The 18,334-nt window shown below is 38.3% G+C and overlaps 1 protein-coding gene and 1 pseudogene across 2 annotated transcripts in view; both read right to left on the minus strand.

Moving 5' to 3' along the window:
* Positions 1 to 18,334, minus strand: part of LOC101712923 (zinc finger protein 627-like) — a 49,079-nt gene that overhangs the window by 8,768 nt on the left and 21,977 nt on the right. For both annotated transcript variants that reach the window (XM_087196987.1, XM_087196986.1), the window contains 2 exons: positions 7,401 to 7,525; positions 7,139 to 7,199 (listed from right to left, as the gene is read on the minus strand). In XM_087196987.1, the coding sequence (XP_087053113.1) occupies positions 7,139 to 7,199; positions 7,401 to 7,506 (167 nt within the window). In that variant the 5' untranslated portion in view covers positions 7,507 to 7,525. The remainder of the gene's footprint in view (positions 1 to 7,138; positions 7,200 to 7,400; positions 7,526 to 18,334) is intronic.
* LOC106008701 (uncharacterized) lies at positions 3,477 to 5,554 on the minus strand (annotated as a pseudogene).

Genomic DNA, 18,334 nt, shown 5'->3' on the forward strand with positions numbered 1-18,334 from the left:
GAAAGAAGGGAAAGGAAAACTAAGGAGAAATGGAAAAAATGGAAATAAAGTGTTTGTAAATAGGGAAGGGTAGAGGGCGTGAAGGGAGGGCTAGGGATGGGGAAAAAATAAGAACCAAGATGCATCATGTAAAGGTACAATCCCCAATGAGAAATGTAATTGTGTTGTATACCTACAATGTACCAATAAAAGAATTTAATACAAAAGTAAATAAGTAAATAAAAAGTAAGTACATCAAAAGGTCTATCAATAGTGAATTGAGTAAAAGCTATCATATATTTTACAAATACATATATGAGGAATATGTATATCACAAATACATAGAATAAATGCATTTTTACAAGGTTAGCATTTGAGGAAGACCATAGAGCAGAAGCAATAAGGACAAAAGCTACACTTCTCAAAATGTGCACCGAGCGACTTTCAATTTTGAATTGAAAGCAATTCCTCATGAAAGGAAAATTAAATGAGACTAACAGCATATTGAGTTAGTGGCATAGCACACAGTATGAGGATATCAGTTATGGAGGCATTGCCTATAAGCACAGTCCTCTAGAAGGCTGAGGCGGAATGACCATGAGATCAAGGATAGTCTGAGAAACCTAGCTACTTATCGAGAACCTGTCTCACAAAACAAACCTTTACAAATGGAGAGGAAAGAGCCAAGCTCAGAGGTTCTGAATTCAAAATCCAGAATTTTTTTTTAAGTGCTAGGAAGGCCAAGGATTTAGCTCAGTGGCACCGCACCTGCCTTGCAAGGTACAGAGTTCAATCCCCAGTACCAAAAAAAACCCAACTCTTAAGGGAGAGTGGGTCAGGTAGAGCTCTGTGTGTACCTTTGCCTCACCTTTCTTCAGGACAACAGGCCCCAAGTGGCTTCAACCCGCATAACTTTCTTGGGTAATTTTAGTCTGATACACAGTAAAAGATATTGTGGGTTAGTAGGGTGGTAGGTATATAACTAGCCGGATTATGTCTACAATAGAGCCATAGAATAATACAGCACATTGTACCCTATAAATATGCACAATTATTGTCAATTGCCACATAAGGATATTGTACACCTGCAATCCCAGAGCTTTGGGAGGCTGAAGGAGGATCACAAATTTAAGCCCAGCCAGGCCCAATTAGTGAATTAGTTAGACCGTGCCTCAAAAAAAAGCAAAACAAAATATAAAATGATGGGAGAATATAACTCAATGAGCGGTGTCTGCTTCAAATGGTAGTATAAAAAAATTAGGACCAAAAACTGATCAAATCTACATACTAAGATATCCAGATCCTAAGAGGATATATTTAGCAGCATATTTGCAGCCATCTCATTTAAAAGGTTAAAAATAAACATCTGCACCAATGTAAATACCTGACAGTACTCCAGTGTCTACGTGATGATAAATGTCATGCAAGGTGTGTTGAATAAGGCACACATGCAAGAGCAGCAGCAAAGGCTTTGGGTTGGTGAAATGATAGGTGATTCTAATCTTTTTCTTTTTAATTTTTCTCCACTGCAAAAATATTGAATGTATGTAATATAAATAGCCTGTTTTCAGGTCAATTATACAAAATCAAATCAGAAAATACTGAAAATTCGAAGACACTGTTTCACAATCCTCACCAAAAACAACAACAAAAAAGAAACACAATGACAAAAAAACCCTCAAGTTCTGCATAAAACAACTGCTTCAAACCACACCTTAACAATTTTTAAACGTACACCAGCAGTATGATCCAGCAATTTCACGTCTAAATATACCATACAAGCCTATACCATACAAGTAGGTGTATAAGAATGGTCACAGTTGCTTCAATTTTAAGGACAACACTGAAAACAGAACAAATGCCCACGAGCAGATGGATGCAGCAACAATTCGGGTGCCATCCACACCATGGCCTGTGATAGCTCCACCACTGACAAGGAGCACACAGGAAAGCCAGTATGGTTTGCTGCTTGAAGGCCTTCTGGAAACATTTATACTGAATGGTTGCAGCTCCATCTCCTCTGGAAAAGGCAACCTCTCCACAAGAGACACAAAGCACATGCTCAGCTTCAGATGGAGGGCAGAGGTGATGGCAGTGCACACAACAGAAGTTTCCAAGTGATGTGCAAATGTGCTCTGCATCACCAGTGGGGTGATGATGTCCAGGGCCTCACAAAGACTGCACCTTGCAGTCACAACTTGTTGTCCCTTCACACTAGGTCACAGCACTGAACACTACACTTTGTGATTGAGTTCAGTCAGTATCTGACCGTGAATAGTTATCCATGTGCACCTGCAAGTTAAAATCTGCTATGGATCCTCCACTCCTGGCCATCCAGGGTTGACACTTTGAGACTATTTTATCCTCTAAGGAAAATTATGATGGGCATTTGTAGAACATCTCCACAGTCACTATTGCAATTGAATGAAGCTGAAGCCAACACAGGAAAGAAAATCCTCCTAAAATCCAACAGATCTCTAAGTGACTACCCTGAGCACAGCTTCTTGACAGAGAATGAATCCTTTGGGAGGAAAATTACACTTCCTACTGTGCCTGCAGCATTTGAAGCATTTACATATTTGTTGCAATAAAATTTCAAGGATGTCAAACTCAAACATCATAGACAAATTGTTTTTCATTGCTGTTTTTAAGAAACGAGTATTTCTTCCATGATGAAGAGGATGAGGGGTATCTTTCCAAAATACTTAAAAGCTTTATACCACAATATATACACATCCATGTTTATAGTAGCATAATACATAATAGCTCAATCTTGGAAACAACCCAAATGCCCATCAAAGGATGAACGCTCAAAGAAGTTGTGATTTTGTAGGGCCAGGGATTTAGCAAGCACAGGGCCCTGAGTTTGATCCCTGGTACCACCAAAAAAAAAAAAGAAAAAACAAACAGTTGTGATTTTGGTGTACTAGTCAGCCTTCAAAAGGGTAAACTTGGGTCAGAGATTTAGCTCAGTGGCACCGCACCTGCCTCGTAAGCGCTGGGTCCTGAGTTCTATCACCAGGAAGGGGGGGGGAACCTTTCTATGTAAATAGATGCACCTTGAGACCCATAGTCTTAAGCGAAATAAATGAGACACATATGTTTAAATATCACATTGTATATCTGGTGTGAGAAACCAAAAGTGGAAATAAGGTCCAAAGTGTATAATACACTGGGAAATCCGAAGAAAATGTTCAAACGGGAAGGGGGAAAATGGAGGTGAGAAAGGAAAGGAAGGGTCAAGGGAAAAAGAGAATGGAAGGAAAAAATGGAAACAAGGCTTTTGTAAATAAAGAAGGGAGGAATGGATGAAGGGAAGAGAGGGGATTGGGGAAAAAGGAATCCAGACAGATCATGGACACGTACACAGTCCCTATGATGAATGTGACCATTGTGTATATCTAAAATGTACCATGAAAATTAATTTTTAAAAGACTCCATGACTATAAAATAATTCGGTAAAAATACATACCTGAAACAAAATGGAAGATTTTTATGTCAAAGTAAAAAACAAAAACAAAAACGGAAGGAGCCACAGGGTCTTCTTTTCAGAAGGGAGGCTCAGCTTCCTGACCCCAGCACGTGACTTCACTTCCTTGGCAACAGGCCCAAACAGAACTCGGAACCCCAGCATCACGGGCACCACAGTCTCGCGATGGCTGCCTGACAGTCACTTGGCTGGAGAGAGTCAGCAGTGAGCATGCTGTGCTGCTTCCCCAGGCCTCGAGGTAGCAACCTCAGGACCCCGCACAGGGAAAGCACTTGGGAACAAATGAGAGGACGGATGACTCGGTCCCCACGCTTCAGGCCAATTGCCAGGGGCCCCGCAGGCCTCATGGGCAGCCAGGGCAAGTCTCACCAGAGCCAGAGACCTCGGGCCATGAGATGAGAGGGAGCCCAGGGCAGGTCTCCCCGGGTGTAAACACAGACACTTGGAGGCACCGAGTCTAGGACACGTCCACTTAGGACCAGAAACCACTGTGAGTCCCCTGGAACATCACCCACTCTAGGTCCATTCTTGAGAGTAAAAGGTATATTTCAGGTCCCCATGTTTCATTACGACACTATAGATTAAGCACAAACAATATAAAATTATGTCAGCTCACTATTTTTACATGAAACCTTATAGATACATGATCTAGATATGTATAAATTATTTACTTAAAGCCACACAACATATGTACATTTGCATATCTCCACCTGGGATTTGTATTTCCTGGAAAATTTGTGAAGAAATATTGACACCAAACTTAATGTATTATTTCCACAGGTCTCCATTACATGACAAATTTTCAAAGAATTTTCAAAATAGGCTTACATACATAAAAGTTTCTCCCTAGTGGGATTTCTTTCATGTATTTAAAAATGTGTATGGCATCGTTCCCAATTACTTATTACATAGGTCTCTACCTTGTGAGTTCTTTCACATACTTGACAATTATCTGTACTGAGGATTTACACGTTGCTTACATTCATAGGATTAATACCCAGTGTGGATCCTTTCATGTATTTTACATTCACTGAGCCTGCTGAAAGCTTTCCCGCATTGCTTACATACATAGGGTTTCTCCCCAGTGTGACGTCTTTCATGTATTTGACAATAACTGTTTCTGCAGAAAGCTTTCCCACATAGTTTACATACATATGGTTTCTCCCCACTGTGAATTCTTTCATGGCCTTTTCAAGTACTATGATTTCTGAAGGCTTTCCCACATTCCTTACATACATAGGGTTTCTCCCCAGTGTGAATTCTTTCATGTATTTGACAAGCTCTACATGTGCTGAAAGCTTTCCCACATTCCTTACATACATAAGGTTTCTCCCCAGTGTGAACCCTCTCATGTATTTTACAATAAGTGTGTGTGCTGAAGGCTTTCCCACATTGCTTACATACATAGGGTTTCTCGCCAGTGTGAATTCTTTCATGTGTTCGACATGCAAGGCTCCTGCTGAAAGCTTTCCCACAGTGCTTACATACATATGGTTTCTCCCCAGTATGAATTATTTGATGGCTTCGACAAGAAGAATGTGCACTGAAAGCTTTCCCACATTGCTTACATTCATAGGGTTTCTCCCCAGTGTGAATACTTTCATGTCTTTGACAAGCACCGTGTGTCACGAAACATTTCTCACATTGCCTACATACATAGGGTTTCTCCCCAGCATGAATTTTTTCATGTCTTTGATGAGCACCATGTGTGCTGAAAGCTTTCCCACATTCCTTACATACATGGGGTTTCTCCTCAGTGTGAGCTCTTTCATGTATTTTGCAGTAACTGTGAGTGCTGAAAGCTTTCCCACATTGCTTACATACATAGCATTTCTCCCCACTGTGATTTCTTTCATGGATCTGAACATTATGCTGTGTACTGCAGGCTTTCAAATTTTTCTTACATGCAAAGCCCTTCTCTCTAAGGTGAGTTCTTTCAGTAAGATCAGAGTAGGATTCCCCACATTGATCACATTCACAGGGATTCTCTCCATCCTTTGACCTTGCATGCTTCTGAAAGGACTGGAAATCACTGGAATTTCTTCCATGTTGATTACATTTATGCACCTTCTCTTCAGATCCCAATTATTTATATGGCTTCAGTGCAGTGTGGGCAATGATAGGCACAGTCAGTGAGAAATGACCACTCAGAGCCTTCCTAAGAGCAAGGCTTTCCGCTGCTTTCACATCCACATTAGCATCTGGAGTCGAAAGAAATATTTCTTCATGTTGATTCCAAGCATTATATTGATAGCATTTCACTACCTCTTTCTTTCTGTAAAGAAATCACGATAAAATGGGGCTCCGTATTATTGATTTACCAGAACAAGTTCTGTTTTGATGCCTGTAACGATGAATTAACTGAATGCCTTAGAGGAAACCTTCAAATCAGTCATTCCCAAAAGGGCGGTATCCATTTGGGCATTTCTAAGTTGGTATAGTTTGCAATACAGAGTATTTAGCTGACATAATGTGTATCACACACTGATCGCTGTGATACCTTTTCCCCGTCACTCTCCACCTTCTCTCCTTATCCTGTTTGTCTTTCCCATCTTTCCCATCTCCAAAAAGTCAGCTTTCCCTTTTTCCCATCACCTCTTCTTTATTTTAATGCTTAGTTTATATTTTGGTTTTTCATATAAGGGAAACCGTGTGACATTTCATATTTTATGAAATGAGCTATTTCACTTAACATTACGTGACAAAGACCCACTTAATTCTTTTGGCAAAGGACATAATATTATTCATCTTTGTGACTGATCATATACCACATTTTCCTTCTCAGTGCTGGGAATTAAACACAGGTCTTAGCACAAAACCTCCAGTCTTTTTATTTCTTATTTTGAGAAATTCTCACTGATGAAGTAGCTCAGTCTGAGCTTCCACTTGCCATCCTGCAGAATCAGCTTCCCAGAGTGCTGGGTTTACAAGAAGCCACATCACACTGAGCCTATCAACAATTTTCTTTTGTCTGTGCAGCCAGTGATGGTCATGTTAGCTCATTCCAGGGCTTAGCTGTTATAAATTGACCTGCTTTGAATATGGGTGTGCATGTCTGTATAACATTAACCCTTTTGAGAATATACCCATTAGGAATATGCTTGATTAAACAGAACATCTACTTTTAGATTTTGAGACATCTGTGTACTGATTGCCATCGTGGCTGTACTTAACATTCCACCAGCAATGTTGGAGGGTGTCTTTTAAGAATTTTAAATCATGAATGGACTCAGTTCTCTGAGGAATGGCTTGAAAACACCTATTACAACACCAGCATTGATTTCTACTTTGAATACTGCTTCCAGGTTGGCATAAAACACCTATTACAACACCAGCATTGATTTCTACTTTGAATACTGCTTCCAGGTTAGCAATTTTTAGATGCTGAATGTCTTGTATTCACATGTATACCAAAACAGATATCCTGAAGAGAGATTCCTCGACAAAGTCAAAGTTTTGACCAAGTACATATACCTATCTGCAATACCTAACTGCAACTTCATGTATTTTCATAATTCCCTTGTCAGATTATACATAGTGAAGTTGTACACATCTTTGGAGAATATTTGGGACATTAATTTGAACTTGGCCACATTTCCTTGATTGTCATGTTTCTCCTCACACCCTGACTCTTGAGGAACATTCATTTTCCTTGTGAGTGCAAATTACCTTAGATTTCTCCAGTAAATTTTGTATTCTTCTTCAACTTCCAGGTGATCCCAGGCTTTTCCTGAATTGTAGGCAAAGAAATATAAGAAGACACTATATTATTATATAAAAATTTGTAGATTCCCATTACATTCATGGTGTAATGTAACCAGGCCTGGGACATTCTACAAAACGTTTTTGCACTCTTTTTAATGAAACAGCACTGATGAGCAACAAACAATATTCTCTGATTGTATAAATGAGAAAGAGATGTCGTCCTTACCTATAGCAGCCAAGTTGCTAAAGGTTTCCCTCATCATGTCTCTGTAGAGCTTCTTTTGGGATGGATCCAGCAAAGCCCACTCCTCCATGGTGAACTTCACAGTCATCCTCAAAGGTTGCTGCCTCCTAAATGATCACACATATATTTCTCAAGGGAAGGTTGAGACTCACAGCCCGAGATATCTCAAGTCTGCTCATACAAAGTTAAATTGTGAGCCAAGTGTGGTATGTCAGTAATCCCAGCACTGAGGAGGCCTGAGTTCAAGAGCAGTGTGGGCCCCTCAGTGAGTTCCAGGCCAGCCTGAACTACATAGCTAGACCTTGTATCAATAGAGCAAAAGAAAACAAAAAAGCTGAATGGAGCCTGAATCTTTCAAATATTAATTCCATGTGTAAGCACATTTTCTTCAGACAACAATTCTGATTGAAGACTGCCACTCATTGCTAATGCAGCAGCAGAACAGGAGCACTGGTTCTTCTGCTGGGTCACTGCAAGGGCATCTGTGCACTGTCACTAAAGCAGAGCTCATGGAGGGAGCCTATAAGATCACCATCCACGAAACACAGGGCCACATGAATATCTAATGAATGGCTTTGAGAGACCACAGGAAGTATCTCTTCACTTATGCACTGAGTCCTTCTTTCTTTGATTGCATGTGAGCAGCATTTTGGAAAAAAACTTTTTCTTCAGTACCAGGAATCAAACTCAGGACCTTGTGCTTACGGGGCAGGTGCAGTGCACTGAGCTACATACCTGGCCCAGCATTTTGAAACTTGAATTTGGTTCCATAAGAAAAAAAACATAATTGAACATCAAATATGGTATATGAATAACAAAATGTTAATAGAAAAACAGTTTACTTGGAACGAGTCTATGAACATTGAAAAAAGGGAAAGGCTGGCAAATTATCTTATAGCTCAGTGTCACCAAGTGGTCACCTGGCTCTCAGATAGAAGAAATTCTAGGGGAGTATGAGTGGAAGATGAATAAAATGTATCATACGCATGGAAAACCAATATAGCACAGAGTAATTAGGCACAAAAAGAAAACTACAGAGCCAGGCATGGTGGTGCACACCTATAATCCCAGCACTCAGGAGGCTGTGGCAGGAGGACTGCCTGGATTGCGAAGGCCAATCAGGATTACATAGTGAATTCGAGGCCACACTGAATGACACAGTGAGACCTTGTCTCAAAAAACTGAAAGAAGGGCTAGGGATTTAGCTCAGTGGTTTCACCGCCTGCTGTACAGGTGCAAGGAACCCGAGTCTGATCCCTAGTATCAAAAAAAAAAAAAAAAAAGAAAACAATAACAGAAAGGAAAATTTCAGCCAAGTGTGGGGCTACATGCCTATAATCCCAGCACTTGGGAGGCTGATACAGGAGGGTTGCCATGAGTTTGAGGACAGCCTCAGCCACATAGTAAGTTCAAGACTGGTCTGAAATACAAAGTGAGATCCTATATCAAACTCTGCACAGAAAAGGAAAACTTCCAAAAAAGCTTTGTGTCACTTAGGTATCACACCATATACATAAAACAAATACATAATGCAAATACATAATTTGATGAAACAATTACAGCTATATGGTATAATAAAATTCTAACAACATTCAATACCATCTAAGCAAGAAGTGAGAAGCTTCCATAATGTACATGAAAGACATTCAAATTCCACCTTCATGAGACTATCATTAGCAGATAAAAGGACAAATGCATCTCAGGAACAGACAACAGTGGGCCCACATCCATGTGGAATATTCTTGATAGAGCTGGTGTTATACATCTCTGGAAGAAATCACAATCTGTTTCATTTATGTTCAGGGAGAAAGAAGTATGTATTTAGAAACCTGGACTGTATACTCTTCCACATGCAATGAGTAAGGTACATATTAAAACGTGAAAGGTAACCTTGAACACCTTGAGAATTCATAGTGAAATAACTTTTTAAATGTGAAAAAAAGTTTTCCTCGGAAGAAAATCGAGTAACCATCAGAACTAGAAGGATAAGTTGAAATATACGAAAACAACTCAACATAAACAGGATGAGAAAATATTGCCTATGTACACAGAATAAAGACTTTTAAAAATTAATTTTATTAGTACATTTTAGATATACAATATAATGACATTCATCATTCGAGATTTGCACCTTTACATAATCTGTCTGGGTTCTTAATTTTTCCCCCTTCCCCTGTCCTCCCTTCAACCCCTCCATCCCACTCTATTTAAAAAGACTTTCTTTTCATTTTCTCATATTAATTCCATTCCCTTCTTTCCTTTCCCCTACCCCTCCCACTTGCCCTTCCCCTTTGCCCCTTTTCTTCCTATTTCACATTATCTATTATACACTTTAGTCCTTATTCATACTTTCAGTTTCTCACACTAGAGAAACTATTTGGTTTTTACATGTGTGCCCTGTTTATTTCACTTAAGAGTATCGCCTCAATGTGCACCCATTTAGCTATGTCTCTAATGTCTCATTTTTTTATGGCTGAGTAGTACTCCATTTTATTTTAAAAATCACATTTTCTTCATCTGGTCTCCAGCTGCATGGGAAATTGGGCTGCTTCCAAATTTTAGCTATTACAAACTGTGCTGCTATGAACATGGGTGCCCATACATCACTGTGGTATGATTCTTTTAATTCTTTGGGGAAGATACCTAGCAGGGGAATACCTGGGTCAAATGGGAATTCCAGTCCTAGTTCTTTGAGGTATATCCATGCTGATTTCCACAGTGGTTGTACCAGTCCACACTGCATCAGCAGTGAAACAGTGTTCCTCTTTCCCCACAGCCCCAGCAGCTTTTGTGATTGGTTGATTTATGATACTAGTCATTCTTTCTGGGGTGAGGTGGAATCTCAGCATTGTTTTCATTTCCATCTCTCGAAAGACCGGTGATATTGAACATTTTATCATATGTTTATTTGCTATTTCTACTTCTTTGTCTGGGAAATGTCTGTTCATTTCAGATGCCCATTTTTGAATTGGGTCTTTAAATCTGGGGGGTCCGATTTTTTTAAGTTCTTTATAGTTATTTTTTATAGTTCTAGATAGAAGACCTTTGTCTAAGGAACAGGCGAAAATTTTTCCCATACTATGGGTTGTCTCTTTACACTGTTGGTGGTTTCTCTTGCTGTACAGAAGCTTTTTAACAAGATGAGATCCCACTTGTTGATTGTTTGTGCTAGTTCATGGGAAAATGAGGTTTTGTTCATAAAATCATTTCCTGCACCGATGTATTCAAGAGTTTTACCTAACCTCTGTTCCAGCTGGTTCAGCGTTTCTGTTTTAATAGTCAGATCTTTAATCGATTTCAATTTTAGTTTAGTGCATGGTGAGAGATATAGGTCTAGTTTTAATCCTTGGCAAGTTGAGACTCAATTATTCCAGCACCATTTATTAAAGAGGCTATCTTTCCTCCAGTGAGGGTCTTTGGCTCCTTTGTCAAAGATGAGGTGGCTGAGTGTGTCTGGAGTTGTTTCTGCACCTTCTAATCTGTTCCACTGGTCCTCAGGTCTGTTTCTTTGCCAGTACCATGCTGTTTTTATCACAGTAGCTTTGTAGCATAGTTGCAGGTTGGGGATTGTGATACCCGGGGCCATGCCTCTGTTGCCTAGAATTGCTTTTGCTATTCTAGGTCTCTTCTTTTTCCAAATAAATTTCTGGATTGTTTTCTCAAGGTCTGTGAAGTATGCAACTGGAATTTCAATTGGGATTGCACTGAATCTATATAGCAGTTTTGGAAGTATGGCCATTTCCACTATGTTGATTCTTAGTACCCAGGAGCAAGGGATATCTTTCCATTTTCTGATATTGTATTCAATCTCTCTTTTCAGAGTGCCATAGTTTTCAGAGAAGAGGTCTTTCATTTCTTTTGTTAGGTTGATTCCTATATATTTCAATTTCTTGGATGCTATTGTGAAAGGAATTGTTTGCCATGTTTCTCTCAGAGAGTCTGTTGTTTGTGTACAGGAAAGCTATTGATTTTTGTGTGTTGAACTTGCATCCAACTACTTTACTGAATTTCGTTGTTAAGGCTAGAAGACTTTTCATGGAGTTCTTGGGGCCTTCTATATAGAATATCATGTTATCTGAAAATAATGACAATTTGACTTCTTCATTTCCTATCTTTATTCCTTTTATTTCTTTCTCTTGTCTAACTGCTGTGGCTAATGTTTCCACAACTATATTGAACAGGAGTGGTGATAGTGGACATCCTTGTCTTGTTCCTGTTTTTAGTGTGAAGGATTTCAGTTTTTGACCATTTAGAATGATATTGGCTGTTGGTTTTTCATAGATGGCTTTTATCAGATTGAGGTAGAGACCATCTATTCCAATTTCTTGAAGGATTTTTATCATAAATCCATATTCGATTTTGTCAAATGCTTTATTTGCATCTATTGAGATGATCATATGGTTTTCGTCATTGGCTCTATTGATATAGTGTATGACATTTATTGATTTGCGTATATTGAACCATCCCTGCATCCCTGGGATGAATCCCACTTGGTTAGGGTCTATGATTTTTTTGATGATCTTCTGCATTCTATTTACCAGTATCTTATTAAGGATTTTTGCATCTATGTTCATTAGTGAGATTGGCCTATCGTTCTCTTTTTGGGCTGGGTCTTTCTCTGCCTTTGGGATCAAGGTGATGCTTGCTTCCAGGAATGAATTTGGGAGTTTTGCTTTCCTTTCATTTTCACTGAAGAGTTTAAAGAGTAGTGGCACTAGTTCCTCTCTAAATGTCTTACAGAATTCGGCAGTGAAGCCATTAGGAACCAGGCCTTTTTTAGTTGGTAAGTTTTTAATTACATTTTCAATTTAACTGATTGATATTGGCTTGTTTAGAATTTCTAGGTCTTCTTTGTTCAACTTTGGTAATTCATGTGTATCTAGGAATCTGTCCATTTCGTCTGTGTTTTCAATCTTATTGGCATATAGGTTCTTGAAGGATGGTATTGATGATCCTCTGGATTTCTGCTGGATCCATTGCAGTTTCATCCTTTTCATTCCTAATTGCATGGATTTGGGCCTTTTCTTTCCTTTTTCTGATAAGGTTGCTAAGGGTTTGTCAATTTTGTTTATTCTTTTGAAGAACCAACTCTTGGCTTCATTGATTTTTCGTATCGTTCTCTTAGTCTCCATTGCATTGATTTCTGCTCTGATCTTTATAATTTCCTCCCTTGTATGAGCTTTGGGTTTGTCTTGCTCTTCTTTTTCTAGAAGCTTGACATTCAGCATCAGGTTGTTTAATTTGCCTCACTCTGTTTTCCTAATATTAGTACTCGCTGCTATGAATTTACCTTGTAAGACATCTTTCATTGTGTCCCATAGATTCCAATATGTTGTATTGTCATTGTCATTTAATTGTAAGAACTGTCTGATTTTCTTCTTTGGTCTCCTCTGTGACTCACTGGTTATTTAGAAGTGTGTTGTTCAATTTCCACGTGTTTATGAAATTTTTGTGCTTTCTTTTGCTATTGGGCTCCAATTTCATTGCACTATGGTCTGATAATAGACAGGGGATAACTTCAATTCCTTTGCACTTACTTAAACATGGTCTTTGAGCAAGTATGTGCTCTATTTTGGAGAACGACACATGTGCAGCTGAAAAGAATGTGTATTCTGATTTTGTGCAGTGGAACACTCTGTAAACATCTGTTAAGTTCATTTCTTCAAAAGTTTGATTGAGTTCGAGTATTTCGTTGCTTATTTTTTGTATAGTTGATCTATGTATTTGTGACAGTGTGATATTGAGGTCCCCCACTACTATTGTATTAGTGCTTATTTGATTTTTCATGTCCGTATTTGTTTTATATAGTTGGGTGCAACAGTGTTTGGTGCATATATGCTAATGATTGTCATCACTTCTTCTTGGATTATTCCCTTCACAAGGATGTAATGTCCTTCTTTGCCTCTCTTAATCAGTGGTTTGAAATCTACTTGATCTGTAAAGACAATACCTACTCCTACTTTTTGGGGGGTTCCTGTCACATGGAGTATTGTTTTCCATCCCTTAACTTTCAGTCTATGATTTCTTTTTGAATTAAGTGTGTTCTTTTCTGCAGCATATTCTTGGATCTTGCTTCTTGACACACTCTGCCAGTCTATTTCTTTTGATTGTTGAGTTGAGACCATTAACATCGATGGTTATAACTTATACATATTGACTTATCATTGTCACGACATTTTCTTTTTGTTGGATTCTCCCCCTTTGCATTTAATTTCTTGTCATGCCAGATGGATGCATTCTGCTGTGCTTCCTGGGGTTGTGATCCTCATTGTCTTTTCCTAGGATATTGTTTAAAATTTTTTTGGAGTACTGGCTTGGTATTCATGAAGCTCCTACAGTGCTCTTTGTCATGAAAGTATCTTACTTCTCCATCAATTTTAAAAGATAGTTTTGCAGGGTACATTAATTTGGGTTGCAGGCTGTTTTCCTTTAGTGCTTGGAATACGTCACTCCAAGCTCTTCTTGCCTTGAGGGTTTGCATTGAGAAGACTGCTGTGATTCTGATGGGCTTTCCTTTGTATATGATTTGTTTCTTTTCTCTAACTGCTTATAGAATTTTGTTCTTCTGTTGGCTTTCTGGAATCTTAACTATTATATGCCTATGTGTAGATCTGTTTGATCAATGCTAATTGGAGTCCTACATGCCTCACTTATCTGTATGTCAAGTTCTTTTCCCCTGCTTCAGAAGTTTTCTGCCATCACTTCTGTGGAGAGTTTTTTATGTTGTCTGCACTCTCTCTGGTTTCTTCATTGACTCCGATCAGTCTTATGTTATTCTTTGTTGCACTGTCTAGCAGCTGCTGGATTGATTTCTTGTTATCCCTTACTATTTTAAAGAAATTTTTCATTTCCTTGGCACTAATTGCAATCTTATCTTCTATATCTGAAATTTTGTCCTCATATTGGCTCATTCTGCTGTGTAAATTTCCAATGGAGTTTTTAATCTGCTGGAAATCTGCATCTGTTTTATGGATTCCATTTGTTTCCTATGAGGGGATTCCATCATACCCCTTGGCTCTTCTATTTTTTTATCTGTGTCTTCTCTAGATTTATGCATCATGTCTTGCACTATGGGCACAATCTCTGCTGATATCTGAGAAATTATTTCTGATTTCATTTTTTCCAGATCCTCTTAAGTTGCCAGTTCAGGGAGTCCAGGGGTTATCAGATTGTTCCATCTTGTTTCCTTTTGGAGTTGCTTAAGGTGACCTGCAAGTACAGTTTTGAGCTTTGTTCACATGTCTTCTCATTTCAACAGCAGGGGGCGTGGGGGGCTGCCGGTGTCTGCACAGCTCACCTTGGCACTGGGGGTAGTGGTACAGCAGCCTAGAAGGTGCACCTCCTCTGTGCTGGAGGCAGTTCTGCTCCTCTGCACTTGGGCCAGGGGTATGGCAGCCCATAACATTCACATCCTTTGCAGTGGAGGCAGCTCTGCTCCTCTCAATAAAGATTGTGTATAGGAAGTAAGATCAATGATCATAAATCTAAAAAAAAATTACAACATATGTAACTCAAGAGCCAACACTAAATAAATAACAGGAAACAAACTTTTCATTTTGTTTCATTGTTTTTTGGTACCAGGGATCAAACTCGGGACCTTGTGCTTGAGAAGCAGGCAGTGGAACCACTGAGCTAAATCCCCAGTGAAACAAACATTTTTTCAGAAAATGACCAAAGAAAATGGAAATCTGAAAGAACACAATAAGGATGTAGACTTTTGCAAGAATGGAGAATTAATTTACACTCTGCACTCACTTCCTTTACTTTAGTGATTACCAAAACATACAGACCAGTAAGTTCTTTGCAACATCCAGAGAATACATTGTGCTAATTTTCCTGGAGATAGATGTGATTCTTTACAAGTAAATTTGAAATACTGTGAATCACATGACCAATGGAATGAATGAGAAAGCACTTGGCTCTTGATTCACATATTAGCACATGTGAAAAACAGCAAGAGAAAAAAACCCTCTGAAAATAGTTCTCTATGCAATTTCTATAATACTCACTTATTGAAAATTCCAAGGGAGGAAACAAAAAGTACATGGTTCAGAGAAAGTCACACATGGTAAACTTAGGAAAAGTCGCCAAACTGAGAGACAGAGTGTGGTCATCCAAGGGGTAAGAGAGGTTTGAATCAGCTAGGGAATCACCTGTTGGAATCACCTGGATGCTCCCATCCATTGCCCAGGGCCCAGCGAAGAAACTCTCTGAATATTCTCAGGATATTTACATTGTTATTAGTGTTAAATCTCACCAACAATTTGAAAATAAAATTTATTGCAAAATATTTAAACTCTAAATTACCATGAAGAAAGTACACATTAATTTATAACTGTCTGCATTCATATATGCAAAGATGAGACATCCTTCACACACTGGGCAGCAATAAGCAAAGCAGCACAGGAGGGAGCATGGGAGAGCTGCAGACCCCCAGCAAGCAGTGGTCAAACTCTGTATTGCCCATTAGGAGGATTGGGTAGACTATCAGAGAAACAGAACAGACATCAGAGCTGATCAATGACTACACATCTGGGTTATGGGCACAATGCTGTGCCCACCTGGACAGGAGTGGTTGTTATGTTGACACTGAGGAGGATAGATTACACAGAAAGTTATGCAAAAAGACACACGAGTCTATCAATGATTCATCAAAATCTGCAGAAACTACTTTAATTTGACAGTATTCAATTGTACCTCAAAACCAATAATGAATACAGTGATCAGATAATGATATAAAAGGCAGTTCTCCAAAAGGAACCGTCCTTGATACATATTCCACTAAATAAAGCATCAAATTACATGAGGCAAAACATGAATGGGAAGAGACATATCATTGACTCACAACTATGTCTGAAGACATCAAAACAACTCCATCACTAATTGATAGCTAAAGAAAGGAAAAATCTTTAACAGAACAGTTAAAATTAACAACATTATGCTTCACGGGGACTGACTGGATATTGCAAAATGTTTTAATAACTACATAGTACAAAGTCTTCTCTAAATCACAAGAAATGTTTGCCAAATAAACCATGTTCAGAGCTACAAGGGGGAAAATGATTGAAATATGTTGGGGACATGTGCCAACTCTCTATAATGAATATAATCATTATGTACTGTAAACATATACCAATAAAAGTTAAACAAAAAAAAAGAAGAAAAAAACCAGAGGACAATGTGTTCAAAGTAATGGAAATTGTGCAAAGCAGGCTCTCGCATCTCTTGAAATGAAATTTGACACCAACAGCAGAAGTATTTAAAATATTCCTAAGAATTGGAGATTAAATCATGAACTTTAAAAAGATATGTTTCATATGCAGGGCTTGATTAGATATTAAAATGAATATTCAACATACTGTCACTCCAGGAACCCAGAAATGGGCGCATCAAAAGAAATGAAAAACAATGAATATACATATTAGAAAAGAAGAAAGGTCACAATATAAGAAATTTAGAGAAACAATACTTAAATAAAAATGGAAATCACTCAACAAATATATAATTTCATTGCTCATTATTTTTATAGAGTATAGACAATGCAGAATTATTAAAAGTATCAAAGGCATTATTGAATAATTAATGTAATCCATTACAATAAAATCTAGAGAAGAAAAGTCATAAGATCCTGTCAGTGGATACAGACAAAAGAGAAGACTAAAAAGTAATAAGTAGAGATTAAGATGGAACATATAAAATTGTCTTGACTTGCATGTAACATCATGGTACATGCTGGAAAAATTAAACAAAAACCTAATGGAGTTACTAAGACATTGTACCACAGAGCACATCTCTAGTTTAAAATACAATAATATGCCAAGCAACTATGTATCAGGTATAAACAAGTGTATTGGATGGGGGCCAGGGATTTAGCTCAGTGGTTCCGCTGCCTGCCTTGCAAGCGCAAGGTCCTGAGTTTGATTCCCGGTACCAAAAACAAAAAACAAAACCAAAAAAAAAAACAACAAAAAAAGTAAATTGGAAATTATAAAATGTACATCATATGTAGCCCTCAGAGTGACACACTTTTACGAATGTTAAAAGCCCTTATCTGAAAAAGGTTCAGCACAAGATACAATAAGCACAGAATAAAACTACAAAAATATAATAAAATATATTTGATGGACAAATGTAAATAAAATCCAGTTATTCCACATGTTGACCAAACAAACCACATCTGTATAAAATATTAGATGAAAAATTCATACGAAAATTTTTATTTTGAATTTTCTTCATCTGCACACCAGCATTTCTTTTCTTTCTTTCTTTCTTTTTTTTTTTTTTTGTACAGGGGATAGAACTCGGGACCTTGTGCTTGCAAGGTAGGGGGCAGAACCACTGAGCTAATTCCCCAACCTACATCAGCATTTATTTTATCCAAAACTCTCATTCATTATCAAATGAAAGAAATAATCAACAATAAAAGTTTCAATCACATCAAAAAAAAATTTTTTTTTAAAGCACCATGCAATATCCCAAACTCAGAGGCCATGGAATAAGGACATGAAGTGGCTGAAACATGAATTTCCTCACAATCCTATGGGCAATAAGCTGAGGCACAGGGACCACACATAATCTATTCAGCACAGCAGTAATGATTTACTAACCTCAATTGCTAACTTACTCAAAATCGAAACATTTAAACCAAATAATAGTTTGTATGAAGAAATGGTTAAGGTCCAAAGACCTTCCAGAACATCCATCCTGTGAGCACCTTGGGTGTAGCTAGATGAAATCAGAGAGATGCACTGGAAGGAACCACAGGTAGTTTGCGCACCTGCATCACGACTCTATGGCTCTTTACCCATATGTATGGCTAATACAAAATAATTGACAGACAAGTTTTCTGCTTCTAGAGGTAAATTCTCTATTCCATTTTAAACTAAGAAAATCATCCACGTCCAATAAGTCCCCTC

The sequence above is a fragment of the Heterocephalus glaber genome, unplaced genomic scaffold (assembly GCF_053883595.1).
Source record: "Heterocephalus glaber isolate CG9 unplaced genomic scaffold, H.glaber_assembly_v1.0 deba00001648, whole genome shotgun sequence".
NCBI lineage: Eukaryota > Metazoa > Chordata > Mammalia > Rodentia > Bathyergidae > Heterocephalus > Heterocephalus glaber.